This window comes from Chelonia mydas, chromosome 3 (assembly GCF_015237465.2).
Source record: "Chelonia mydas isolate rCheMyd1 chromosome 3, rCheMyd1.pri.v2, whole genome shotgun sequence".
In the NCBI taxonomy this organism is placed as follows: domain Eukaryota; kingdom Metazoa; phylum Chordata; order Testudines; family Cheloniidae; genus Chelonia; species Chelonia mydas.
Window position 1 is genome coordinate 143,174,756 of NC_057851.1, and position 27,937 is coordinate 143,202,692.

General features: G+C 51.2%; 3 protein-coding genes across 9 annotated transcripts in view; 1 reads left to right on the forward strand and 2 right to left on the reverse strand.

Moving 5' to 3' along the window:
• Positions 1-106: 106 nt before the first annotated feature.
• Positions 107-15,084, reverse strand: GTPBP2 (GTP binding protein 2). Of its 5 annotated transcripts, none has more exons than XM_037895485.1 (12): positions 14,899-15,084; positions 10,293-10,319; positions 9,346-9,530; positions 8,827-8,935; positions 8,010-8,207; positions 7,350-7,524; positions 6,437-6,656; positions 5,864-5,999; positions 5,059-5,117; positions 4,051-4,222; positions 3,527-3,691; positions 107-3,039 (listed from the first exon to the last, which is right to left on the reverse strand). In XM_037895485.1, the coding sequence occupies exons 1-12, from the start codon at positions 15,067-15,069 to the stop codon at positions 2,842-2,844; spliced, it is 1,815 nt and encodes a 604-aa protein (XP_037751413.1). In that variant the 5' UTR covers positions 15,070-15,084; the 3' UTR covers positions 107-2,841. The 5 variants fall into 5 exon arrangements, with proteins under 5 accessions (XP_037751413.1, XP_037751414.1, XP_007071715.2 ...); XM_037895486.2 differs by lacking the exon at positions 14,899-15,084 and adding an exon at positions 14,215-14,325; XM_007071653.4 differs by lacking the exon at positions 14,899-15,084 and adding an exon at positions 14,039-14,190.
• A 4,209-nt stretch (positions 15,085-19,293) lies between these two features.
• On the forward strand, positions 19,294-23,777 carry LOC102939027 (MAD2L1 binding protein). Of its 2 annotated transcripts, XM_037895489.2 has the most exons (3): positions 19,294-19,459; positions 19,545-19,834; positions 22,472-23,777. In XM_037895489.2, exons 1-3 carry the CDS (start codon positions 19,429-19,431, stop codon positions 23,006-23,008), a joined length of 858 nt encoding a protein of 285 aa, XP_037751417.1. In that variant the 5' UTR covers positions 19,294-19,428; the 3' UTR covers positions 23,009-23,777. The 2 variants fall into 2 exon arrangements, with proteins under 2 accessions (XP_037751417.1, XP_043399402.1); XM_043543467.1 differs by having other exon boundaries at positions 19,296-19,834.
• Positions 23,778-25,406: 1,629 nt separating this feature from the next.
• Positions 25,407-27,937, reverse strand: part of LOC102942209 (epoxide hydrolase 1) — a 60,577-nt gene continuing 58,046 nt past the window's right edge. The window contains exon 9 of one of the 2 annotated variants that reach the window (XM_043543468.1): positions 25,407-27,823. In XM_043543468.1, the coding sequence (XP_043399403.1) occupies positions 27,622-27,823 (202 nt within the window). In that variant the 3' untranslated portion in view covers positions 25,407-27,621. The remainder of the gene's footprint in view (positions 27,824-27,937) is intronic. The other variant, XM_007071655.4, reaches the window with a different exon arrangement.

Consider the following 27,937-nt stretch of genomic DNA (forward strand, 5'->3'; position numbering starts at 1 on the left):
TTGTTTACCACAGGGTAGTAACTGAAAGGGCAGTGGCTGGGGAGGGCTGGTAGGGGAGAGGCTAGAGGGCTCTGCTCAACCATCCCCCTTCACAATTCAGCCAAGGTTCTGTCTCAATAAAACATCTTTATTCTGTACATTATATATAGATGCCAAGGAAATGGAAGCCATCCCTCTGCATTAGAGAATCCAAGACAAGAGAACAGGGAGCATGGAAAGCATGGCACTGAGAACAGTCACGCCACAGAAGGGGAGGGTGGAGGGAGAGAGGGAAGGTGCTCAGCCCCATCAGCTCTTCCAGGGAAGGGAGCAGCAGCTTGAGTATGTGGCAGTGCTGAAGGTTACCCCAAGGTCACTGCAAACAGCAGGAAGAGACACTCACCCTTCCACGGCACCATTATTTGTATTTACACAATAACAAGAGAGGGGAGTGCTCACTGGGACTCTGTTCTCCCTGCAGGAGCATATGAGGGGCACACACTGTAATGGAACTCAGCGCTAAGTGCCAGGGCTGGAAGGGGAAGGGTCCCCCTTTCGGACTAGCTGAGCCAGCAGTCATGTGCAAGGGGACTGAAAGGGAGAAAAGACAGACCGAGCCTCCCCCAGCACGAAGTGTGCAAGGTACTACCAGCAGAGTGAATACATTACCTCTCCCAGGGAAGAGGCAGTGCCTGCACACGGCTAGCTCAGTTGGTAGAGCATCAGACTTTTAATCTGAGGGTCCAGGGTTCAAGTCCCCGTCAGGTGGAGGAGGGATCCTACCCCCCAAAAGAGGCAACTCTTCAGTACCTTCCTTGACAATGCTGCTATTAACAGCAAGTGCATGACAGGCTTGCCCTATAGGTCCCAGTCTAAGCCAGGATTCCAGCACAGAACATGGCGGGAGAAAGCACAGGAGCTTCCTCATAACCCTTCACAGGGGAGGAACAATTCTCCTCCTCTCCCCGCTGATCAGCTTGGTGCACTTGAACAGCTTGCAGGCAGGAATCTCCCCCCCCCCCGGGCAAGGCTCCTCCCGACAGCAAGGGCAGGGCCTGTGGCAGGGAGAGCTGCTGTGAGAAGCTCAGTCTTGTGTGCACTGCCCATGCCAGTAGCCCCTGCATGAGACCCTGAGCAGGAGGCAGCACAGCCTGGGGATTATCGGCAACACTTGGAGCAGAGCCCCCTCCCTGCCCAGACACCACACCTTGGCTCAGGCAGCCGTGCACGTCCAGCTCTATTCAACAGCCACCAGTGAAATCAAAAGCCTTCTGACAGCTATGCAGCCCCCACTACATAACCCTCCCCAGCTCCCCTGTTCCCAGCTGAACAGGGCTGACCCTCAGCTGCAGCTGCACAGGGCAATGCTCAGCACTTGGTACCTGAAGGGCACAGCTGGGGAAACATGGCAGCAAGTATTCCATGTCTTCACACACCTACCGAGCCTCTGGCTGTGCTGGCTCCCACCAGCTCTCCTAGGCACTGAAACCTCAGTGGCAGAGAAAAGAAAGGAAGTTTCCCTTAAGTAGAATGAGAGCAAAAAAACAAACAAAAAATCTTTGCAATAGCTTTGTCAGATGGCATCCAACAGTAAACGTCCTCCTGGGCCAGTACGGCAGCCCCCTCCGCCTCTCCTCGAGAGTTAAGGCAGGTCCCCGAGGAGCAAGCTGGGCTGCAGCAGGGAAATCCATCACAAAGCACTGCCACTAACTCAATGAAGGAGACTTCCCACAGGGGCACTTAGTTGAAGCAGACAAGCAGATACAAGCCCAGCTGTGGGCCCAGCTCTGTTCCCCAAAAATGATCTCCTGCTTTGGCCGGCAGGTCCCCGAGGAGCAAGCTGGGCTGCAGCAGGGAGATCCATCACAAAGCACTGCCACTAACTCAATGAAGGAGACTTCCCACAGGGGCACTTAGTTGAAGCAGACAAGCAGATACAAGCCCAGCTGTGGGCCCAGCTCTGTTCCCCAAAAATGATCTCCTGCTTTGGCCAGCAGGATGCTCAGCTGCTGCAGCGAGCAGAAGGCTAGAGGCAGAGACCCTGGCTTCATGCAGGTTCTCGAGGAGGCTGATTGCACTGGGATGTGTGGGGGCAGCCCCAGCCACCCACAAGACACGAGCACTAGGATGGGCATGGGGCTTAAATCACAATCTTGCAAGGGCTAGTCCATGGAAGAGATCCCTGTTTGCGCTGGTTTGGGGAACAGCTGGGACAGCCAAGCAGGAGCCACTGAACACAGAAGGGGGGCCCACGTGGGATTAAAATCAACCAAGATTAAAAGGGCTACAAGGGTCCTGAACTTTTCTCGGGTTCCTATTGTTTGTGAACCCGAGTTTAACCAAGTCTCTGCACTCTGGGTGGCTGGGCCTCCTATGCTGTCCCAAAGGTCTCTGCCCTGGAGGGAAAAGCCTGAGACTGGAAGACAGGGGCGCACACAGTACAGGTCAGGCCCAATGCTCAGAGAGCTGCAATGGGACTGACCCTGTAACAGCGGTGGCAGCATCCCTTCACCGCTGCTCAGCACCTCAGGAGCTTTGCTTTGTACCAGCCAACAACTTCCCACCGAAGTACCGTAAACAAAGCCAGGACTCGCCTGCCCAGACTAAGGCTGCCTCTGGTCTATTGTGGAGGAGGGCAGGATAATGAAAGCAGCAGACGATGCAGAGACAACACGCTTAACTTTCCCCGTGCGGGGTACTGAACACAGGGAGCTCTCCTGGGCTCCACCCTCACAGTGTGGAGAGGAGAAGCCCATGCTAGAACCGGACAGCAGAAGTTCCAATCACGTCCTGCCCTTCACAACTCCCCACAACTCTCTCCTCCATTGCTGGTGTCTGGAGATCTCACAGATCTAGTGGGAGTCAGAAGGTCAAATGCCCAGGCCCCAGGGTCTCCTCCAGGCCATTCTCTTCAGTGGTGATAGCTTGGAGGTCGGTGACGTGCCCGATACCTTTGGTGACTCCTTCACGGAACAGCAGCTTGGCGCCAATCTTTAAGTACTCAGGATGTTTGATGAACCGGAAACGAACAACAGCCTTCTCCCCTGTCCTCAGCTTGTCCTGAGGGAGAGGAGAGGGCTGTCCATCACAAACAGGAGCATGCCCACCCAGCCCTTTGCCTCCACATCCAGGGGCACTGGGAAGTCCAAGGCAGAGAGGGGAGGAAGAATGCTAACAAGATCTCCCGAGTCTCTCCCAGAACCCACCGTTTAAGGCGCCACAGCTTGAGGCCCTCCCACTAGTCAGGGCACTGTGGCAAAGGAACTCTGACTTGCAGCAAAGAGGTCTGGAGACCAGGGGGTTACTCCTCTGCCCTGCCTTGCTGAAGTTCCCCAGTGATACTAGCAGGCCAGAGGACAAAGGCAGCTTCCTGGGAGGAGAGGAAAGGCAGGACCTAATACAAGTGCCATGGCATTAGCAGGAAGGAGCGAAGTGAGACTTCCTAACAGAGGGGAGGGGAGGGGAGGAGTCCTAAGGAAACCTAACAAGCCAGAGCACGCAGGGCTCTGGGACACTGCCAGAACACCCCTGCTGGTGAGAATCTCACCTTTCCATGGATCTTCTCTACGATGGCCGTCTGCCGCACATTCCCCACGTGCACAGTCACCTGGAATCCCTTTCGGAAAGTCGTGGCATGGAAGAGCAGCACGATCTCGGCTTCAAATACTGAGCAGATGGTGGGGTTCATCTCTGGGCTCACCATCACCATGCCCTGCACAACACTTCAAGCTCAAAACCCAGACCATCAGGAACAGCCCCCTTGCTGCTGCTGAACCCCATGGACTTTCCCCTACAATTTCCCCCAACCCATCCTCTGAACCCTACTTAAAGCTCCATGCATCCATCTCTAGCCTGGAGGCCAACTACCCCACCATTTGAACCAGAATCTGGCAATAGGACAGAAATGGGGTGAGGTTTCTATTGGGGATGTGCCTTGTTTCATGTTTCTAAACTCCCTCCCCTTGAGTAGGAATCTCAGAGGAAGCACAATAGCCTCCTCCTTGCCTGCTCAGGATGCTGTCAAGGTGAGGAGCCCAGCTGCAGCGCCCTGGAGATGGGAGCACGACTCACCTTGCGCAGCAGGGAGCGGTCGAAGGGCCCAAGGGCCAGCGTGGCAGCCTGTCCTGCCCGGAGCACACGGCACGCAGAGCGGTTCCGCTGGATGCTGCACACCTTCAGCTGGAGGAACTTGCCATCATCAGTGGGGCCGACCACAAGGCTCTCCCCCTCCCTGCAGATTCCACTGCCGGGGGCACAAGAGCAGGACGGAGTTTAACCAGAGACACAGGGAAAGACATCCAATGAGATTAACCTGGATAGCCTCTTTGAATCCCACTGGAAATGAGTCTGCCTGGACTCTCCCTCCCCAGTGTCTGACCAACTAACTCGGGTGCCCAGCAGAAGGGAGTCTGGATTCCCAGGACTATCAGCTAAAGCAGCCCTCTGAGATCCCAAGGGGTTTGACTTAGACACAGGCAACTCAGCCAGTCTCCACCTGCTCTTCCATTCTGTCTGTTCCAATAGAGGCAGCACAGAGGTGACCTGCTGCAGGTCTGGTGCTGCCTGGGATCCCCGAGAGACTGGGTGCACTCGACTAGCCCTGGAATACTGACCAACTGCTAAAGCTGTCCCACACTCCTCCTGGGGCCAATGGAGCAAGCATTGCCCTGAGCAGACCTAAGACTGCCGATTTGCTGTCTCTCCTCCCAAACTACCTACCTGCTTCTTGATGAAGGACTTCTGAAAGTCCAGTGAAAGACACAACCCTCAGGAGGCCAGCCAGGCTCCAACCACAGCCCTGTCAGAGGCAAAGCAGCTGCCCAGGGTTCCCACCAACACATTAGAGCCCTGCTCTGGAGACAGCCTGTCCTCTGGGCTGAGATTCCCCCGTCCTACCCAGGCGAAGGGTAAATTCAGCCTCCATGTTCACCCCCATCCCCACTTACAGGCAGCTTCCACTTTACTGCCCAGCCCGTAAAGGATAAATTAAATCCTCTGGGAGATCTGTCAGTGCTCAGCCCATGTTCTCCCCTCCAAACCCTAAACCCCCTGAGCCCATCCAAGTCACTGTGCACATACCTGGACAGAGTTCCTCCCACAACAGTCCCCACTTCAGGCACGGTATAGATTTCATCCACCTGCAGCAGGGCAACAAGAGTAAGCTCTTTAGACTCACCATGCAACTGGGAGAGCAGCACTTCAGAACTGGAATGAGCCACCATCCACCCACCACAGGCGCCCATGGGACAGGGGCCTATAGCAGACCTGTTCTCTGCTCCAACTGTTTCCCATTTTAAAGAGTCTCAGAGTGAAGTAGACACCCAAGAGCTCATTATTCAGAGATGTGCCCAGCACATCTCTTGGCTTGCACTAAGCTGGGCACTCAGATACCTGGCAGGCCCTTTCAGAAGCAGCACATGGAATATAGAGGGGACCAGCACCACTTCTAACTCCCCATCCTCCTCATTACTCCAGTGGCTCAGCACATTACCTCCCCTCACCCTAGGTCAGCTGTGTGCTAAAGACTGCGGGCTCTGGGCAGCCGGCTGCCTCCCGGCCCCGCATGGTGGGGGTTGGGGATCCCCACACAGCAGGGTCCAGGGTCCCTTCCCCCCACCCAGCTCTCCGCTCTTGGCCCCACTTTGTGGAGGGATCTCTGGGCAGAGAGCCCTGAGCATAGGGGTTTGTGTTGGGGGCACGGTGCTTCTCAACCTGTGGCCCAGGTAACACTTTGTGGGCCGCATATTTGGCCCACAACGATAAATAGGTTGAGAACCACTACCCCAGATACAGGGGACTGCAGTGCAGCTTGCCCTTAGGTAGGTGCTCAGCTGCCATGGTAATGGGTGCAGTATAAGAACATCAGTCCAATGCCTGTATGTACCTGAAACTCTGTAAGTTGCTGCATCAGCTCCTCCTGCTCTTTGCTGTTGGTCAGAGGGGGAAGGATGTTGAGGAAAACTTTTAAGAGATCCAGGTTCTCTCCAGAAACACTGGATAGTGTGAAGATTGGGGTGATGCTGCCAAACACACAGAGAAAGGAATGAGCTGGGGGCCACAACACAGCTGCAGAGCCCATCTTGGGGAAAGTACTGCAAGGAATTGGCCCCCAAGAGGAGAATACATGAGCTAAAAGGGATCTAGCGGAGACAGCACTATGAGAGCCTCTCCAGAGCTCGGCCCGGGCCATCTGCACCCAGCCAATCCAGGCTTCCTCACTGGAGCTGTGTCTCTAGGGTAAGCAAGGAACACATTCACCCCACTTTCAGCCACTGAAAAGGCCTGGGAGAGGGGGCCATGCGTGGAGGAGCTGAAGGAGTGAAATCTGGGGAGGAGACAGCTAATGCCTCCTAGAGATGTAGTCTCCTCCCCTGTGTGAGCGGAGCTGGTAAAATCCCAACAGACTAAACTCAGCTGACTCCCTCTGCTCCTTTCAGAAGAGATTAAGGTTCCTTACTTGGGAGACTGTGCGAACTGCTGTGCTGCCGTGACAGCGTCATCCTCCGAGTTCACTAGCAGGGGCAGCTTGTTGCAGCCCGGCTGCTTCAGGATCCGCTCCAGCTGCTTCACTGTCCGTTCCCCGGTGGCTTTGGAACACAAGTCCACTTTGCTGACGACAATGAAGAAGGGAACCTTGAGGGCCATGGCCAGGCCCAGGTGCTCCCGCGTGGTACCTGCTACAAGAGACAAGGGAGAGCTCAGCTAAAAGGAGCATGGGCACCAAAGCCACCTGCTCACAGGATGCCAGCATCTCCCTGCCCAAGAAGTGTCCCATGGGCCCATCATACAGATGAGGATGGAACTGTGTCACCCCACCTGCTCAGCATCTCAGGCAATGGCAAGGGGGCACAGCTCTTTAGCCATCATTCCAGAAAGACAGATCAAGGCTTTTCTGGGTCAAGGCACCTGCTTCTGCTCCATTAGGACCCAGGAGTTTCTCTCCAGAAGCTAATGGATTAGTCAGAAAAGTGGCTGTCCAAATGGACAGGGGAAGGTTCTAGTTTACTTCCTTTAAGATGCTTTGGGATCCAATATACACCACTAATATATCAAGGCGATTTTTCCCTGACATGCTCAGAATGCCCTCAAATGCTACCCAAAACTTTCCTGCCCTGGTCACAACCCTGAGCAATAAAATCAGAGCTCAGGTACCAATGGTGTATGAGGCAGCCAAGTTCCCAGCTCACCTGCAGCACCCACAGGTGCACTGGAATCACTGGGCTACAGGGAGTCAGGAGGGAATTGGAATCAGTATCATTTTTTCCAACTACAATCACCCATTAGCCAGCATCTACCACTCTTCAAGTGCCCCTAAAACATCCTGCCAGACCCTCTGTGCTTTCCCCAAGGCTGGGTCATGGTGCACTTACCAATGCCAGTGTTGGCGCTCACCACCAGCATGGCAAAGTCTGGGCAGTAGCTGGTGAGGCCAAATATGGTGGTTTTCAAGTACTTGTGGTGGCCAGCCAGATCAATGAAGGTGATCATCTTGGAGGAGCTCTCACAGATCTCTTCTGCCGTCCGTGAGTCACTATAGTTCACAACCTAGAGAAGACAAGGAACCAGAGACTGAGGTATGGGGTATGCAAAGGAGGAGGCAGAGGGAAGAAGAGACAACCCCAACCATACCAACTCCATCTGAACAGAAACAAGTGCCAGAGGGCTTGAGACTCTGCACCTGGAAAGGGACTAGGCCTGACTATGCAGGCTGCTGTGGCTATACTGTAATGTCAACCCTGTACACCACTAATCTGGAGGCAAGAAGCAGGACACCAGAACAGATGCCTGTTCCAACTGGACAAGCAGCACCTTCTCCTACCACCTCTAATTACAACTTGATCACTCCTAGGCTCCCTGCTGCAGCAGTAGGGGGCACAGAACTCCTTTGTTGCTGTTGAGTCAGTGCGCCGCCCCTCACTGCAGTGGGCGGAGCAGGAGGAGACAGGAGGGCAGTCATGTTCCTCCCACTCCTCATAGGGAGTTGGGTGTCACTCTCTCCGCACTGCTGCAACAGCATTCACGCTCCATACCTCTCCTTTGCTATTGAAGCCAAGGATCTCAAAGCTGATGCTGGATGTTCTCCCTGACTGGATCTCATGGAGGTGCCGGAAGAGATTGAGGCGGGCTCTGCCCCGCCCATTATCCAGCTCACCCTGGGTCAGGACACCCAGCAGCGTTGACTTCCCTGAATCCACGTTCCCCAGCACAGCCACTCGCAGGTCTAGGAACTAAAGGAAAAAAGAGTCAGAGCAGAGAAACTATGGGGCAACCTGCTCCTGATGCAGGGACAACAACCCCACAGGTATGGGTGGCACGTGCTCACCCCATGTCAGCCGACATGCCCCACATGTTCCCTCCAGAATGGGCTGAGAAAGGCAGGGATCACTATGCAGCACTTCTTTTTAGATTCTGACCATCCCATGATATTGCAGACCAGGGTTTATGACTCCACCTGCCAAGCATGATGTCCTATGCCAGGCCTATGACATCACAAAAAGGTCATCTACACACTTACTCCAATACAGATGCCAGATCATTCCCCAGTCTCCACACTGGGCTGGATTAGAATTGGTGCTGCGGAGGTGAAAGGTTTCATATCCCATTCCCTGGCCCAGCCAGTCTCCCTTGTCTGGGGTAGGTTGCAGCTGGTACCCGGAGGATGAAAGGCTCAGCCCCCTTTTGGTAGCTCTTTAGGGTGTGCCCTGTGAACTGTTATAATGTGAAGTGGTTCCAGGGGGAAGGGTTCCCATCTCATCCCAAAGGGAAACCTCTTGAATGGAGTCTGGGAGTCTCCAGTACCACAGGACTCCCAGGTCAAGGAGAGCAACCCAGCCAAAGGCTCCCTACCTGCTGGTTATCAGGGACCTTCCGGACAAGAACCTCTGTTATCTTTCTGGGAACATCGCTGTCATAATCTACCTCGCGCTCCCGCAGGATGGTGATGTCAGCTCCGACCCTGCAAAGGGGGCAAGAGGGAATAGTTTGGGGTGAGCTAGTACATGACTGGCCCCTTATCCAGGGCATCACCTGGCTGGAGCACCATAAGGGACCTAAGAACAGGACTCAAACTGCAGGGCAGGCTGGAGGCTCTGAGAGCAGCAGGGCAGAAGCCTCAGACCTTCAGACAGAGGACTCTAATGGCAAAAACCCCAAAGCCTCGGCAAGGCTGTGTTCACGCTCTCTGAGTGTGAACTGGACAAGGTCCTAGGCTCTTGGCTAGGAGACGTGTTTCCTTGATCTACAGGCCTTTCAGAGGAGGGGAGGAAGAAGAAAGAGCCACCAAGACCCTTTTGGGGGTTGCGGGGAGAACGGGGCAGAGCTGGGTTTCTCTGGCCCAGCAGGGGTTAGAGATCCTGAGAAACGTACTTTTCAGCCATCCGGCGCAATGTCTTGAGGGAGGCACGCATCTCTTCCTCTGACAGGCCCACCAGTAGCCCATTGTCCTCCACGCCAATCTGGTAGACAGCCTCACCCCGGCCTTCCTGCAGCCGCCACTTCATCTGTGTCACCAGGTGCTCAAAGCGATACTGCGAGGGGTTCACCAGCTTCAGCTGCTCGAGGGAGGGAGCGGTTACAATTGCTGCCTGGGGGCAGAGAGAATCCCATCTCCCTGGGGCAGTGACTCCCTAACCCTCTGCCATGGAGCAATGGCCCCCTCAGCAGACCCACCTCTGGGAAACACACTCCGAGTTAGCACCTGCAGAGGAGCCAGTGGGATAGGAGAGAGAAGGTTACAAGAGAGACAAGAACTTCTGTAGCAGAACATTCCTGTATCTTGCAGATGGCACCTGAGAACTGGCTGGTATGAGGGAAGCACTGGATTAGGGAGCCTGTGCCATAGGGCCCAAACCATTTGTGCTCTGGCCTGAGTGAGAACGGCAGGACTGCCCCAAAATACAACTGGAAAGGACATAAATGGCACCTATAGCTCTGGGTCTTTAAGGAAAGAGAGAGGGGGGATGAAAAGACGGACTTTGCAGGGCAGAGTGACCTCTACACTGGTCAGCACATGGGACACAACACACCTGAGGGGGCTGGGAGGCCCCTCCAGAGTACGGTCCAAAGGGATTCTGCACTGCACATTCTCTAGCATCCAGTTTCTCCCACCAGGTTCAGAGAACCCAAAGTGAGATGAATAGTGCCCTACCTCAGGCCCACCCTCCCAAGGGCAAGGCTGGAATGGTTCCCTTTTGAGTATCCCCCTGGGCATGTCCCCCATACACCCGCTTTGCTCAATTCATCCCCTTGGACCCGAGGTTACAGGGTAACTGGTCAGGAAGAGGATCCCCCTTTGCAATCCCCTGAGGACTCACCTTGTATTCTATGTTCCCATCTTCTGCCTGGTTAAAGAACCAAATGAGACATAGGTTAGCAACCACTTCACCACCCCAGGCACTTTTCCCAAACGCCCTTGACCACCCCACATGACTTCCCTAACACCATGGAGCCCACACACCATTCCGGGTGGTCTGGAAAGACACATGGATAATCAGCTGCTGCTGCCAGCTTCGCAAGGAGAAAGAAACTGCAGGGAATTCAACATACACGCTAAGTCATAGCCTCCCTGCCAGAGCTGCAGTCCCACGCCGTACTGGAAACTACCACGTGCACATTGCTGCTGTTTGCGCTACAAAGCAGCTGGGACACTCTAGTATGAATGCTGGGAGGCCAAAATTAAGGGGTCGTACTGGGAATGGACAATCTTTTTAGTGCTAGCAAAAGAAAGTGCCCAGTTAAAAGTCCTAAAGACCTCTATGTTCACAATGGGCACAGCCCGGGCAGTGGAACGCACAAGCCTCTTCATTTACCTCCCAACCCTGCCCTGGAGTCACTCCATGTAGGGGTGTGAGGAGAGTTCATTCTCCATGGCCCAGTCAACTCCTTGTGCCTCTGCTGAGGTTACCAGTGATAGCATGTCCTCCTAGGAAGTGGTCCGAGACAGTGGCTCTCAACTTTTCCAAACTACTGTACTCCTTTCAGGAGGCTGATTTGTCTTGCGTACCCCAAGTTTCACCTCACTTAAAAACTACTTGTTTACAAAATCAGACATCAAATTACAAGTGTCCCAGCACACTATTACTGAAAAATGTCTTACTTTCTCATTGTTACCATTTTGTTATAAAATAAATCAGTTGGAATATAACCATTGCACTTACATTTCAGTGTATAGTATACAGAACAGTATAAACAAGTCATTGAAATGTCTGTATGAAATTTTACTTTGTACTGACTTCACTGGTGCTTTTTCTGTAGCCAGTTGTAAAACTAGACAAATATATAGATGAGTTGATGTACCCCCTGGAAGATCTCCGCATACCCCCAGGTGGACATGTACTCCTCGTTGAGAACCACTGCTCTGGAACACACCTCCCCACTTTATGTTACACAGAGTCCATTAAAAGTCTTATGGGAACAGCTTTATTACTTGCTAGCAAGCTGGGCCTGTCTTGGGTCTGGTAACCTGGGGCAAAAGGTTCCATATCCCTCTCCCCAATCCCAAACCACCCAGCTCATCCTCCCCTGATCTATACTGGAACTGGTGACATGGAGTAAAAAGCTCTTTACTCCTAAACCCAAGCCTAAGCCATCTAGAGACCTCCAACCCTAACAGCGTTGTACTGCTCTTAAATCTGCATTCAATACAAGAGAACCAGACAACCGATCCAGCACTGAGCTGGCCTATCAGAGACTCCCACTTTTCTTGACAGTGACTGCACCCACTGCTAACTGTTCCTCTCTCTGACCTCTCCCCATAAGCATGTCTGGCTGCCCCCCAGTGAGAGATGCTCCTCACAGCCATGAGCAAGCAAGTGCTATTGATCAACTTGTGGTAAAACAAACCACTCACTGATCTGACAGCTCCCGAGAAATATGAGCCAGGAGCTTCCCTGGGCACAGAAGGGTTTCCTCAGGAGGCCAGATCATTGTAGGCAGAATGAAAACACGTATTAGCTCATCAATTCCGTTCCAGCCAAGGCAGGATTCAGCCCCCAGAGAGAAGACATGTCCAATACTAAACTGGATCCCCCACTGATCTCAGTCTACAGGTTACAGAGACAGGAATTCCAGTGGAAAGAGCAGTGAACCAGATTGACAGCAGTGTGAAAACTGACCTGCTTGGATTTCAGCTCTTCCTGAACTACAACTGCCCTGCCAGCTGGCTTCTCTGGAAATATACAGCTCCCTCTCCCAGCACATGGATCTGCCCAGCAAGGGAAAGTAAAGCCCCCACCCTGCATTCTAACTCAGCCCCTAACCAAAACAAACAGCTTATGGTGGCAAAGGGCGAAAGAAGCAACTGTACTCTTAAAGTTGGAGCTTCTTAGCAAGATAGGAGCACTGGTAAGAGGGTCCCTTCTGCCAACCTCTCCCACCCATTAGCCTTTCAGCTCTGGATACTGCATCAGTATCTGCGTTGTCCTCTGAACAAGGGTTTTGTGCCTGTCTCATAGCAACTGAGGCTCTAGCCTAGTGCAAGAGGTGCAAGGACAGCGACAAGTCTAGACTTGCTGGACAGTGGTGCAGGCAGGGTCTCTGGGGACAGGAAGGAAGAGATACTGAAGCCTTAGAGGACTGTCCCTCCTGCAGCTGAAAGGCACAACAGCCAGGTCACTGCAGGGAACAATCCTGTCCCTGAGGATGGACTATTTGGGACTCGGTAGGGATTAACCTGTTCTAGCATCTCTGTTCCTCATCCCCCAAAGCAAGGCATCCTGCCTTGGACAGAAGTACCTGTCCCGCACCTCTCACTTGGGACTTGGCACCCTGATGTTTTTGAGGATGGTGTAAATATCCTGTGATGAAACACAGGGCCAGACTACCAGTGATCCATGGCAAACCTCATGCTCCTCAAGCAGTGGTATCCATCAGCCCCAGGCCAGTGGGAGTTGTCTGAGCTCCAGCAACTAAGGTGGCCACTTACCAGACTCATTTTCACAATGCAGCAGGAAAACCCCATCAGACATGGCACCATCTGCTTTGGAACCACCTCTCACTTTACCCAGGGTTTGGTCTGAACCCTCTACAGGGTGGAATCCCAAACTCAGCAAATATTTGCTAACTCAAATTAGCAGTCCAAGAGGAGTTGGGGTGTCACTGGGCCTGCTGAGAATGTGTTTCCATAGAACATGGCAGATCAGATCTCAGCAATGGAAGGGAACTGGGCATCTTGGACTGCATGCTGAGCTGTCCAGCAGAACCTATTCCCAAGGCTGTAGCTATCAGACTGCAAAGTGCACTCAAATGGCATGCCAGACAACGCCCCACCAATGCCAACTCACTAAACACCAATGGAGTTTAAGTACCTCTGTGGGATTGGCAGCACAAGAGAGGAGCACTGCCACATCAGAGCTCTAAAGAGGGATTGCCCAAGTGTCTCCCTCCACAAGAGGCCAAGCTGCCAGTATTCATTAATCAGAGTAAAAGGCAGAGAAGGCAAAATGTGCTAAACACACTCAGGATGTGGCCAAGGTGGGAAAAAGGATTTAATGTGGCCTCATTAACCAACCAAGCTACACTAAGACTATGTCTACACTGGCAATGGAATGACAAAAGTTGTGTCTTTCAGCGGTGTTGACACCCCCTCCGAAAGACAAAATTTTTGCTGACGAAAAGCACGGGTATGAACAGCGCGTTGTCGGCAGGAGCACTCTCCTACAGACAAAGCTAACACCGCTCATTGGGTGTGGAAGTTTTTTGTCTGCAGGAGAGCCGACAGACAGCGACTACACTATGCGCCTTTTAGCAACACAGCTGTGGCAACACAGCCCTGTCACTAAAAGCTGCATAGTGTAGACATAGCCTAATATTCTAGTGCCTGAACAGCAGATACACATCAACGCATTCTCCTCAGTTGACCAAACAGGATCCACCCTCAGGAACTACTTCCAATCTAGTTAATAATCATGAAAACCTATTATGCTTTTCCACACCTACAAGGGTGGGGGCTAGTGAAGAGACAGGAAGAGACAGGAAGAGACAGCAAGAAACTAGAGTCACACACAAAGAGGGGCAGGAATTCCTCTGCTAGGATCCCCAGCTGACCATCATTTTCTCTTACCCGATGAAAAGCCGTCCTCCATAAGCTTTCCAAGCCTCAGCTCTCCTGCATCCAGCACATATATTATCTTGTTGTCACTGCCTTACATCATCAAGGCCTGAAAATTTCGCTCGCCTGTGACTTTTGGAAGCGTTGCCTGGCAGGGAGCGAAGCCACCAATTTACACAGAAACTAACCTGTCAATTAAAGTTTTTCCTAGCCTTTACAGTTGCAAAGGCACTTCCAAATGTGAACTGCGTATAACCGAGGCAGACAGCCAGCTCCAGTGACTCGGTCACAACTCAGAGCTTCAAAAAATTGAAAAATGACTAGAGCTTTATTCAGTTTTCCCCTACTTCTCCTGGAAAGCCTGAAGTAAACGAGAACCATACGAGTTTCACTCTCGAGCGGCTTGGCAAGCTATAGCGTGAGCAGAGGCAGGCACCGGAATTCTCTGCCAACGGGGCTTTGAGAAGGCTGATAGGACAGCAGAGACTGCGTCCCCACCTCCAAAACTTTTATCGCCAGCCCAGGGGCACTGGAATTGAGATAAGGCCTTTCTGGGACTCCAGGATACAGGACACAAGACAGCTGCACACACAGATCAACCCCCCCCAATTCCACAGGCAGAGATGGCGGCCCCCCGGCCCCGCTAACACAACCCACACCAATGCACAGCGACAAGGACCCTCTAGCCCCATTAACGCCCCCAGCCAGGGGAATCGCGTCACAATAATGAAAGCACTCGGCGCTGCCCATCGCCACGGAGCAAACGCTAATCAACGAGACGAAAGTTACCCCCAGCCCAACGCCCCCCATTCCCCTCCCCCGCCAGCCCCCCACCCTCGCCCCACCCCCCACCTGCCCTGGCCCGCGCTCACCTCCGGCGGCAGGTAGGGCGGGTTGTTGGCCTTGCCGCCCCGGTTCCTCCCGCTCTTCTTCTTCCCCTTGGAGCCCCCGCCGGCCCCCGCCCCCCCGCGGCCGCGCAGCGCCCCGCCGCCCCCCACGGGCCGGCAGCAGCCCCCGAACAGCTCCGACACCCGCGAGTCCATCCCGGCCCGGCGCGTCCCAGCCTCCCTGCCCCGGCAGCCGCCGCCGCCCCCCCGGCTCCGCTCCCGGCTCCAGCCCTTCCAGCTGCCTCCAGCCTCTGGCGTCAGAAACAGCCGCAGGGCGCCACGGGAAACCGAGTGCGGGCAACTGCCCATGACTACAACCCCCAGCACGCACCGCGCCGCATAGCAATCCCAGCATACATCGCGCTAGTCACGCCTCTCTCCCTATGGGGCCTCCTCGCAAAGGACCACGGGCGCAGCAGTCCCAGCACACAGAACTACAGCTCCCAGGGTCCACCGCGCTAAACAGACACCGTCTGTGGCCTCTACTTCGAAAGGACTACAGCTCCCAGCATGCACTAAGGCCCAAACGCCCTTTCCTTATGGATCTGCTGAGCAGAGGCTCCTGGGAGTTGTGGTTTTCCAGTTCACTGAGTGGCTGCTTGCTTGCTGGTTCTCTGCTATCTTACCATTTTGTGATGGTTTCAGACCAGGCTCATTTCTTGTGTTTGCTTTTTTATGAACAAGCCTCTTTGTCTTTCATGAAAGGAATTGGGGCACTGGAAGGGAGGCAGAATGGCATCACCTGTGCTCTGCACCTTTCCCAAACGACTTAACACACTTCCAAGGGAATAAGAAAAGGAGTACTTGTGGCACCTTAGAGACTAACCAATTTATTTGAGCATGAGCTTTCGTGAGCTACAGCTCACTTCATCGGATGCATACTGTGGAAACTGCAGTGTTCTGAAACTGCAGTGATCCGATGAAGTGAGCTGTAGCTCACGAAAGCTTATGCTCAAATAAATTGGTTAGTCTCTAAGGTGCCACAAGTACTCCTTTTCTTTTTGCGAATACAGACTAACACGGCTGTTACTCTGAAACCTTCCAAGGGAATGAGATGGAACACTTGATGCTGAGGCCCATTGCCTCCATGGGCTGCTCCTCCGTATTATAGCTGTGATTGACATCATTCTATCTCAAGCAAGTCCCAGCAAGCTTCTAATGCAGCTTCATGGTTGGGCAAAGTTTGGACACCAACATAGTAAGATCCGATTTCTGAAATCTACAGATTTACATCTTGTGTACAATGCTTGTGTGTATGGTGCTGGATATGTACATAAGACCCCTAGCGTCCTCTGGCTACTGTGGCCTTATATAGCATAGAAGAGAGCTGTGGGAACCTCAACTGTATAGTACATTAGCAAACCAAGAAACTATCTATCAAGAGGCCACTTTTTTCCAGGGGGGAGAAGCGAGGGTGCAGTGCGCTCGGGGGAGGTGGTGGAACTGGGTGAGGAAGAGGAGGGGCAAGAAGAGGCAGGGTGGGGGCAGAGTGGGGGTGGGAAGAAGCAGGGTGGGGGTAGGGCCTTGGGGGAAGGGGTGGAGTGAGGGCTGAGCCAGAGGGGAAGCACCCCCGGCAGATTAGAAATTTGGCGCCTAAATATCTATAAAGACAAAACAATATAATATATTCATATCAAACATACTGTGACACATGTTAACAGTATGGTCTAGCAATTAAAGCAAGAATTTTGGACTGGGAAACTCCTAGGTCATACTGCCAGCTCCCCCCACTGATTGACTGTATAGTTTTGCCAAATCACTTTGCCTCTAGTGAGGTTCCATTAATTAATGTTTGTAAAGCACTTTGAAATTCTCTGATGAAAGGTGCTATAAAAGGACATGGTACTAGTGTAATCTAAATACAGTACATTACATCCCCACACTAAGCATATTACACACACAAGAACATGCAGAAGCCACGGAACTACAGATCCCATCATGCATGTAGAATATAGAATTGGGACTCCTTTTTCTTCCCTATTTTGATTTTTAAAATTGCAGCCAATGAGGAATCAGGGATGCTTTGTTTTCAAACACAACTAGCTGTAGCCACACCCTCTCAGTGCTTCCTGGCACCGCCTCTTCCAGGACTGACCTCCTATCGGTAACAAATTGCATCACCCACTACAGCAAGCTGAGAAGAGATAACTGCTTCAGAGCAGGTTTCAGAGTGGTAGCCTGTTACTCTGTATCAGCAAAAACAAAAACAACAAGGAGCACTACTCCCATCTGGTGGTTATGGGTCCTAATTTTCCTAATGTAAACCAGGTCTGTTTGTACAGTGCTTAAAATAATGGAGTCTGATCCTGATTAGGTTCTTTGGGTTCTACTGTAATATAAATGATAAAACAGTAAGTGTCTTGGCCACAGTCATGCAGTGAACTTGTAGTAGAGTGGGGAGTAGAATCCAGGAGCTCTTAGTCTCAGTCCCTCGCCTGCACTAATCACTAGACAATGTTGCCTATAGCAAACCAGCTGGACGTGGAAATTAAAGAAGGGGAAATGGTGTGTTATGTTATGATATATCCCCACTTCCCCCAACTTGGTATCATCAATAGTCTGAAGAAAGAGTATTGTCCTTGGCCCACACCCAGCGGGCCTGTTCCACTGATACAGGTCTTAAAAAAAGATATTGCAGCTGACACTCCTTCCTGTTCTTGGTGAGAGGTCATTAGAAGGACACTAGAACCCAGCCTTTACCTTGTGGCATAATGGTGGCCAAATTCAGTTTGTTGTCATAGCCAAGTTAAAAAGTGTCAGAATAAGTCTATATGCCTAGATACTGTGGTGTACAGAAATGCAAGGGAAGACCCAGTTTATATGGAGCACATTTAATTCAACCCCTTGCTTTTCCCCAGGGTGTTTTTGGCTCACCTGTAGACTCCTATAAAAAAGATGGTCAGACTAGACATGCAAGGCTGATTATGTGGTTAAGCCACAAGCTAAGTAGTCAGGATTCCTGAGTTCTAGTCCCAGCACTTGGCAAAATCACTTCTCCTCACTGTGCTGAGAGAACCTTTTGATCTCCCTTTCATTGCCTTTTGTATAAATCCCATTGTTATATTAATTATGGTAATGATGGTACTAGTAATATATTAATTATGGCTGGAATGTTATCATCATGGTGGTTAAATATCACATTTTTTTGTGTCAGTGTCACTCACAACAAATGATACACTTGAACTGTGCAGAGACAGTGCTGTTCTCTGGTGAATGTCACTCTGTAGCTGAATGCCAACCACAAAGCTTGAGTTTTCACTGATCACATGCAAAAAGTAGCCTAATATCACCAAACAAGAGTTTGCTTCAAAAAGCCCAAATTTTTCCCATTTCAGAAAAGGTTGACAACATTGTGCAGAGGCCACCTCTCCCTCATGTGAGCTGTTTCCAAGTTCATATGCTGCCCCTGCTTCCCCATTGGCTGCCTCCTCACCCAGCTGGATACATCCCAGTGTCAACAAGAAGCCCTGCTTTGCTGCAGAATTCTTTCTGTTCCCAATGGCACAAGTGCCACGTGGCCTCTCCTAACCGGAGAGATCAATTTGGTCCAGTTGCCTGTGTGCCTGAGTGGCTCCTCAATTAAAGGCCGCCAGGTAGCAGCAAAGAGCCAGGGATTGGGCAGCTGTGGGACTCTGCATAAAACTGCCCCCATTTCACCCCAAGAAAGTAATTTGTAACTCAAATAAATGATTCAGTATTTTTGGCCTTGAGGCCTTTCAAAATTGGCGAAAAGTTGCAGCAGTTGGCAACGCTGCACTGGCGGAGGAGAGGGCGCAAGGGCTTTAGGGAGCGGAGCGGGAGGCTGTTCGTGCCCAGGGCAGGAGGGCTTGTGGAAGGGGCAGGCAGACGGCCGATGGGAGGCTGAGCATGGCCCAGTTAGACAGGAGTGATAGAGCACAACTATGGGGGGCTTTCAGGGCAACAGACAGGCCAGGAGCCTGGGTGGTGCAGCAGGGAGGGGAGCCCTGGCCCTGTGGTGTCTGGGTGCTATAGGGTGACCAGACAGCAAATGTGAAAAATAGGGACAGGGGGTGGGGGGTAACAGGAGCCTATATAAGAAAAAGCCCCCAAAATCGGGACTGTCCCTATAAAATCGGGACATCAGGTCACCCTAGGCTACCATGCCCAGTGCGCCATACCCAGGCCCCATCCCTGGCACTAGATTCTCCCCCCTCCCTGCCACGCACCCAATCGCTGCCTGAGGCCCAGCTCCCCTATGCCGGGGATGGGGGGGAAGCGACAGAGACAAGATCCCGCCCCCCCCTCCGAGCACACATGCCATGGCCTCCCGGGCCCCGCCTCTCAGCGGCGCAGGCGCAGCTCCTCTCCCTTGGGAAGGGGATGGGGCGGAGCGGGACTCCACTGTGCCCTAAACAAAGATGGCTCCGGTGGGGGGGGGGGTCAGGCCCGCCGGGACCGGAAGCAGAGCGGACGCGAGGCTCCCATGGTGCCCCGCGGCGGCGGCCATTCAAATCGGGGCCGGGACGCGGGAGGCGGCCGAGCTCGAGGCAGAAAATGGCGGGGCCGGGCCGCCAGGAGCGGGCAGGTGAGGCGAGGGGCGGGTTCCGGGCTCCCACCCCCAGTCCGTGCGTACGCGCCGCAGCCGGGTGACCTCTCCCTTCTCCCCACAGCTGACCTGCTCCCGACCGAGCCCGTGGAGGCCCCGACGGTGACGCCGGAGCTCGCCGCGGGACGGGGCGGCAGCAGCGCGGCGGCGTTTCACTGCCCGCAGGGCCCGGCCGGCCGCGCCCCGGGCTGCCGCTCCGTCTCGGTGGCGTTCCCCGGCCCGGTGACCCAGCAGGGCTGCTGCCACTTCGCCTGCGAGCTCCTCAAGCACGTGCTGTACCAGCGGCACCAGCTGCCCCTGCCCTACGAGCAGCTCGCCTACTTCTGCAGGAGGGCGCTGCCCCGCCAGCCGCAGGTAAGTCTGGGCCTCCCCGGGGCCAACCAGCCTCGGCTAGCGACAGCCGGCTGGGGCGATAATTGGCGCAGCCCCAGATCGGCGACCCGTCTGCGCTGCCCTCGGCTGCCAGGTGCGCTCCGCACTGTGCGGCGTGAGACGCTGTTATCCCGAGCTGGCGGCTGGCCGTCTCCTCCCGCTCCAGGAAATCTGCTTCATTTCTCTGCCTGCGCAGCAAATCGCGCTCTGCGGGTGCCTGCTGAGAGCTGCGCTTCCATCGCCTGCACGACAGTGACTTTACCGGGGGCCAAGGCGGGCTGGAGGCAGTTCCCGGCAGGTTCCGCAAATAGCAGCCGCCTCTGCAAGGCCAGGCAGGAATTCCAGCTGCTCCCTGCAGAGGTAGAATGCTCCGCCCTGACTCGGGAGAGAGCAGCTACAGATCAAAGTAGTAAGCTTTCTGGTTGGTTCAGGGGCAGCAGTGACTGGTTGCAGAAAGTGGCTTGGCTGGAGCGGTATCTTTTGGAACCAAAGAGAGTTGGGATTTGGGAGAGTGCCTGACCACCCAACTTTGCACAACTAAGATAGACCAGACTCCTCAGGACCGGGGGGCAGGGGAGGTCTGCCAGGGATGTTATGCCCCATGTATTTGAAATAGGTTATTAATGATAGAAACTTGCATGTGGTAGAGAGATTATGTATTTTAAAACAACTCATCAGGTTAGCAATGCAGGATTTAGCCAACCTTTCTCTTAAACCTGTACAGAGTGTGTTTAGTGTGCAAGAAAAATGTGAATAAAGACTAGGAGGCTCATCTTCTTTCTCACTGAATGAAGTGGCACTGGCTCCTAAGGCAAGTCAGCCTTTTCCAAGAATTGCATGTCTAATCTATTAGCTGTCTTGATTTGTAGCTTCTGTCAAGATATCCTTCTGTATTTCAGGTTACATGCACTGTAGGTTTTGTCTTAAACACTGCATTATATTTAATGTGATTCCTGGGGATACAATATCCTAAAGAGAATACATTTGGTAAGAAGAAAAGGAGTACTTGTGGCACCTTAGAGACTAACCAATTTATTTGAGCATCTGCTGAAGTGAGCTGTAGCTCATGAAAGCTTATGCTCAGATAAATTGGTTAGTCTCTAAGGTGCCATAAGTACTCCTTTTCTTTTTGCGAATACAGACTAACATGGCTGTTACGCTGAAACCTGACCTTTGGTAAGGACAAAACTACTTCACCTCTCTGGCTGTTCTACTCCTGGGGGAATTCTGTGCTATTTTGTTGGACTAGAGGACCTCCTGAGGTCCCTTTCAACCCTGATATTCTATGATTCTATGGATTAATGAGTCATGCATATTTTTAATTTTTTGCACAGAAAAAAGCTTCTGCTGAAAAGTTGCTGCAGTTCTGCCTTTTGCCCACCTGAGGCCGCTGTGGCGATAGTACGTGGCTGCTGCAGCCAGCCAGCCAGGAAAGAGAACCTGCAGAGCCTTCTTTGCAGTACCTGTAGGGCCAGGTCGGGAGACAGTGTGGGGCTACCGGGGGGGGGGGGGGGAATCAGATGAGGGCAGTGGGGGAGGACAGATTGGGGCAGGGGCTGAATGGGAGTGCTGATGCAGAGCTACAGGGGAAAATGGGAGTGGCTGAGTGAGGACACAGACACATGGGGATAGGAGAGGGAGGTGTAGAGCTATGGGGGAAGGGGTGGCTGAGTATGTAGGGACAGGGTGCAGGGCTGTAGGGGGATGGGAGGTGTGGGTGTGCAGAGACACATGGGGATGGGCAGATGTGCCTAACTGAATGGGAGAGGCTAGGTGTCAGCCAGGGTCTGCATGGGGGAAGCTCCCTAACAGCCCCCCCCCCCCAAACCTGTTCCATAGTTTTCCCACCCACACCCAGGCTTCTTCCCAGCAATTACTTCCCTCTCCCTTAGCTCCTCCCTTACCCCCGGCTCTCCCCAGCCTTTGCACTGCTTCTGGGGGGTGTGGGAAATATGGGTCTGTATTGTAGTTTAAATGAATTATTACTCAGTTCTAAATTAATATGCCTAGTAAGGAATCTATTTGTCAAGAAACATTTTCTGAATCTTTGTTTGTATTGTTAGACGTACCTGCTGACAGGTATTTTGAAATAAATGACCAAAAATAATTGAAACTGGTGTGGTTATACTGTTTTGACAAAAAAATATGCAGAATTTTGCAGAAAATATTGTGTGCAGAATTAACTTTTTTGCACAGAATTTCCACAGGAGTATTGTTCTGCTGTGCTCCAAGGTCTGTAGTTAAGACAACTTGAAAATCCGCCTCCTAAGAAAATCCAGACACACCCCTACAGAGTGGGGTGAATGTTGACTGAACTGTGACACACTGAGCCATGACATGCTCTGAAAGCTCACACGTTTCTAGTTCTGTTACATCCATTCTAATACCTTTATTTCTACTGACCTTAAATCCAGGAAACACTAGTACTGAAATTGTTCCAAGTTGGTTGTTAAGACACCAGGATGATTCCTTTTTTCAGTCTTAAACTGGTGGTTTTTTTTTTTTTGTTAGAAAAATCTCTGTTCTTCCTGTGTCAGGTCTGGTTGTTCAGGGTGCTAAACGCAGTCAAATGCGCCACTGCTTGCCTAATTCAGAATGTACCAATTTTTTGCTTGGCAGGATGGAGATGCAATTAAGAAGAAGCCACATCCCCCAGACCTAGGGAGCAGCAGGAAATGCCAGCAGTTGCTAATGGAGCTGGAGGGAGTGTTCCGGCACTTGGAAGCCATGTTCAACCTGACATTGGTCCCTCGGGTCCTTATTCTACTTGGAGGAAATGCCATGAGCCCCAAGGAGCTCTATGAAATCAACTTGGAGGGCATCTCTGTGGGCAATGCTGAGGAGAGCCTGCAAACACCATCCTGTGTTCGTAAACTTTTCCACTCACTCTTCCTTGCAGATGTCTTCAGTGAGCTACAGGCTGTCCCTGTCATGGGCACCATTGTCATGGTCCAGGGGCACCGTGACTGTGGCATTGACTGGTTCCGACCCAAGCTCAACTACAAAGTGCCAGCACGTGGGAGGAAGCTGACGGTCAACTTGTCCTGTGGTGGAAACAGCAGTACAAATCCATCCACTCAGCAGGGAGTGACCTCTGCCTGGGACAACTACATATGGTTCCAAGCACCAGTGACAGTTAAGGGCTTCCATGAATGACTCTTACTCTATAGCATTTTAATGGGGCATTTTTAATAATATCTGGTGCTACTTTAGTTGATACAAAACAATGTTTTTATGATCTGTAACTACACCTCTCTGAATCCTATATCCAGGGAATCTGCTACCTGCATGCAGTTGGGGTGCATTCCACTGTCCATACAACAGAGCTTTAAATATCCTCATGCAAGGGTAAGCACTAGAGCAGTTTTGCCCCAGATATAGGTCTCTTGGGGGAATGAAGAAGGAATTCCCTAGAGGGTTGGTGGGAGTAATTTTATGTTTTTGCAGCATGCCCACTTACCCAGCCAATACTTGAAGCAACCTTCTCTGGGAGTATCATGGTGTTCACATAGCTGTTCTCCTCTACTTGCTGATAAAGTAGTGTGCAATGTTAATGGATGCACTGGGACTTGATGGATTGGTGCTTATGCTTAATATGGGGGTGACAAAGGCTATCTAGCAGGTCTTACTAAGCCACTCAGGATCTCACCTCCTTTACAGTCTGGTAATATCATGAAAACAGAGGGAGGGTTGGAGGTTGCATAGCTATAACAAGAATCACTTCAGGGATATAATGTTGTGTGAGGGATGTTCTAAAGAGGGAGATTTCTAACCATGAGAGAGGTCTGCCCAGCACTACCTTTTCTATACTTGTGGGAGAATGGATATCTGAGCAATGCCACTTGCACCCATGGTGAGAGGGCTCTGAATGTCTTAAATTTTCCAACTATCAGTGAAAACATATAAATGATTCATGTTTCATTTCTATGAATGGCTGAGGCTCTTCACTAATCTCTTAAACTGCACAGTATCTGATGCCCTAGTTTAAACTAGAAATGTCTTCAGGCTTGTGGATTTCACTTTATAGCCCTTCCTGCCCCTAATTCAGTAGAAGGCTCGGGGTTTATAAAGGTACAGGAGTTTTTTACTTGATTTATGCTGTTCTTCCCCTATATACAATCAGTTTGTCAAATCTATAGGTTGTTACCCATTCTAAGTTTTGTTACAGAACTAGCATACCTATCACTATCTCTCCCTAATCTGTTCTGAAAGGAGATGGATTACTTCCATACCATACCTGGGTTTCGTAGATTCAAGTTCTGTAAGGTAACAGCACAAAATTGAGTCTAGTTACTGAGAAACTGGAAGTAGGGGCAGTAAAGTGCCCTGGATAGGGTAATACCTTGCATATGACCTCTGAGCAAGGAGCATAAGGAGGGGTCATGGAAGATGGGTGAGATTCCAGAGGACTGGAAAAGGATAGTCAGGACTGGAATCAGATAGTCAGCAATAGTTTGCAAACACCTATAAGATAAGTAACAGCATGGATTTATCAAGAACAAATGGTGTCAAACCAACCTAATAGCTTTTTTAACAAAGCAACAAACCTTTGGGGGGGGGAACGGTAGATGCGGTATATCTTGACTTTAGTAAGGCTTTTGATACTGTCTTGCATGAGTGTCTCAAACTAGGCAAATACAACCTAGATGGAGCTACTATAATGTGGGTGCATAACTGGTTGGAAAATCATTCTTAGAGTAATTACCAGTGGTTCACAGTCATGCTGCAAGGATCAGTTCTGGGTCTGGTTCTGTTCACTGTCTTCATCAATGATTTAGATAATGGCATAGAGAGTACACTTATAAAATTCATGGATGATACCAAGCTGGGAGGTGTTGCAAGTGCTCTGGAGGATAGGATTAAAATGGTCTGAAGTAAATAGGATGAAATTCACTAAGAACAGTGTTCCTTCCTAAGTGGAATAATCAGTTGCACGTGTACAAAAGGGGGAACTACTGCCTTGGCTGGAGTACACAGAAAGGGATCTGGGGGTCATGGTGGATCACAAAAATGAGTTAACGGTATAACACTTGCGTCCTGTCCCCTCCTCCCCCCCCCCCCCCCCAAAAAAAAAAACAAAAAAAAAAAACACCAAAACCCTGTATGCTGTGATGTATTAGCAGGAGTGTTGTAAGCAAGACATGAGAAATAATTCTTCTGCTCTATTCCACACTGTTTAGGCCTCAACTCGAGTAGTGTATCCAGTTCTGGCCACCATACTTCAGGAAAGATATGGACAAATTGGAGAAAGTCCACAAAAGAGCAACAAAAATTATTAAAGGTCTAGAAAACATGACCTATGAGGGAAGATTGGGGAAAAAAAATGGGTTTTAGTCTGGAGAAGACTGTGAGGGGACGTAAGTTTTCAATTACAAAAAGGTTGTTACAAGGAGGAGAGAGAACAATTGGGCTCCTTAACCTGAGGATAGGACAAGAAGGAATGGGCTTAAATTGCAGCAAGGGCAGTTTAGGTTAGACATTAGGAAAAACTTCCTGTCAGGGTAGTTAAGTACTGGAATAAATTGCCCAGGGAGGTTGTGGAATCTCCATCATTGGAGACTTAAGAGAAGGTTAGACAAACACCTGTCAGGGATGGTCTAGATAATACTCAGTCCTGCCTTGAGTGCAGGGGACTGGACTAGACTTCAAGATCCCTTACAGGTCTACAGTTCTATGATCTTGTTCAGCAGCAAAACTCTCCTGGTTCCTTGATGACTTGTGCAGAGACTTGAAAGGGTTACAGCTACCCTGGAATAAGAGGGGAGAGAAATAGAAACCTACCTGACTTCATCTAGTACATTATGAAAGGGAGCTCTATTGGATCCAAAGCACTCGAGCTAGTTTTAAAGCCGTTGGGTTGCGTGATCCTATTGCAATGCAACCAGCTAGGCTCTTGTTATCCAATTTTGGGGTGTGACCTGAGGCTGTACAAATGCCTCTTCATTAAGTTCTCTTTACATAGATTAACTCTTAATGGTAAAGTCATTTAGGCCCAAATCCACTAACAGAGTGGTGACTAAATCCAACATTTTAGTCACCACTGAGACATAGGTGCTGGAACTGGGGGTGTTGTTGCACCCCCCTGGCTTGAAGTGATTTCCATCCTATAGAGGGTTTAGTTGGGGTGCTGAGCAAATTGTTCCAGCACCCCTGCACTGAGCTCCTTAATCTCTGCTCAGCTGCTACCTAACTCTGGAGGCATCTAAATGTCCATGAGTCTCCAGGGCAGCTAAGTTTCTACTTTTGGGTATGTGCACTTCTGCCTCATTCCTGGTGATTGGTACCTACCTCAGCTATGGACCTTGACTTAGTAGGTGTTCTTGGAGCAGGCCTGACTCCACAAAAAATGGCCGGGGGCTAGATAGGAGGCAGAGGTGGCCTCCCTTTAGCCCAGTGGTTAGGTCTACCACATCCTATCTGACACAGGTTCCCAACTGTGGGGTGCACCTCTCTAGGGGGACACAGAGGAACATTAGGAGGGTGCGGCAGCGCCCAAGCCAGCCCTCACGGGGTGGGGAGGGAGTCTCACACAGACCCGCTCCGAGCTCTGCTCCAGTCTAGCCATGGACTTGGCCTCAGCCCCTGGCCATAGCCCTGCTGTGACTCTACACTTGGCCCCAGGCTATAGCTCTGCTCCTGCCCCCAGCCCTGGCCTCCTTACCCCCTCCCCCAGGAGCTATGGCCCCAACTCTGGAAAGGGGGGTATGACCCTGAAAAATTTGGGGACCACTGCCATGTGAGAAGCCTGGGTTCAGTATCCCCCTCTGCCTGATGTGGAATAGGATTTGAACTGGGTCTCCCACTTCCCCCAAGAGTGCTCTAACCAGTGGTCTAGGACCCTAGGGGATGTTCTAGTGTAGGGATCTCTGTCACTCTTGTTGAAGCTGTTCACTAGGTGTAAATAATTAAATATACACTGGGCCAGGGAGTAAGAATGTGTGTGTATAGAGCACTCTTCTGAGAGGTGGGAGGCCCCTGTTCAAATCTGGTCTTCACATCAGGCAGAGGAAGGAATTGAAGCTGGGTCTCCCATATCCTGGGTGAGTGCCCCAACTGTTGTAGAGAGACCCAGTGGTCAGTGCTGTAACATACAACAAATGCACTGATCTATAGTGAGGCACAATTCCTGAAAACAAAGTGGGAAAGCTGCCTTGCAAAGGGCTATCCAGAGCTTGTGGTTGAATGGTGCATTCTAACATACTGTGCTCTCTAGATTTTGTGGCACTGTTTGCCATATGATGCTCTGTAGCCATCCAGGAGGAGGGTCTTGGATACGCATGCCTGGAAGAGTAAGACCTTCATACCAGTCACTTCCACCTCAGCTACTGAACCCAGGTCAGGTCACTCTAGAGATGAAGACAACTTGGATGGGCTTTTCTGTGGAACCTACTGCCCTTGCTCAGAAATAGGTGGCCATTTTATCCTTAAAAAGCTAAAGTGCAGTGCAATGTTGTCACACATTAAACAGCAACCACCCATTCTCCAGATACAGCAGGAGTTTTCCCTCTAACATGCTCCTAGAATGAAATAGGACAAAATACTCCTACCTTTCAGTGAGAATTTAATGGTTATTTTTAAATTAAAAGCTCTAGACATTGATTTTTAACCATCTGGCATTTTGTTTTAGGCTGGTGTCTGCGGCTATCAAGCAAATAGATATTTGGCTTTATAAAGTGTAATCAGAAATGCAGTTAATAATTACCTCAGGCTGGTGGTCTAGCAATGTGCTACCATTTATCTGTGCATACTGCCCCCCACTTGCTCATGGCTCACAGATGCTCCACCTTTCTGACCAACCGCCTGATATCCTGTGCCAGGAGCTCTGGTTCCTCAAAGGCAGCAAAATGCCCCCCACGTGGCATGTAGGAGTAGACGACTATGTTCTTGAACAACTTCTGTGCCCAGGAGCGTGGGCTATGTGCAAGCTCCTGGGGGAAAGCAGCAATGCCAGTGGGTACGTACACTCCAATCCTTAAAAACAAACAAAAACAAAAAAACCCATCCTGTTAGGAGCTTTTTAAATCAGTACATGTTATTTGTAGAGGGAGATGTTATTTAAAGCATTTGGTTCTCTTAATAAAATAT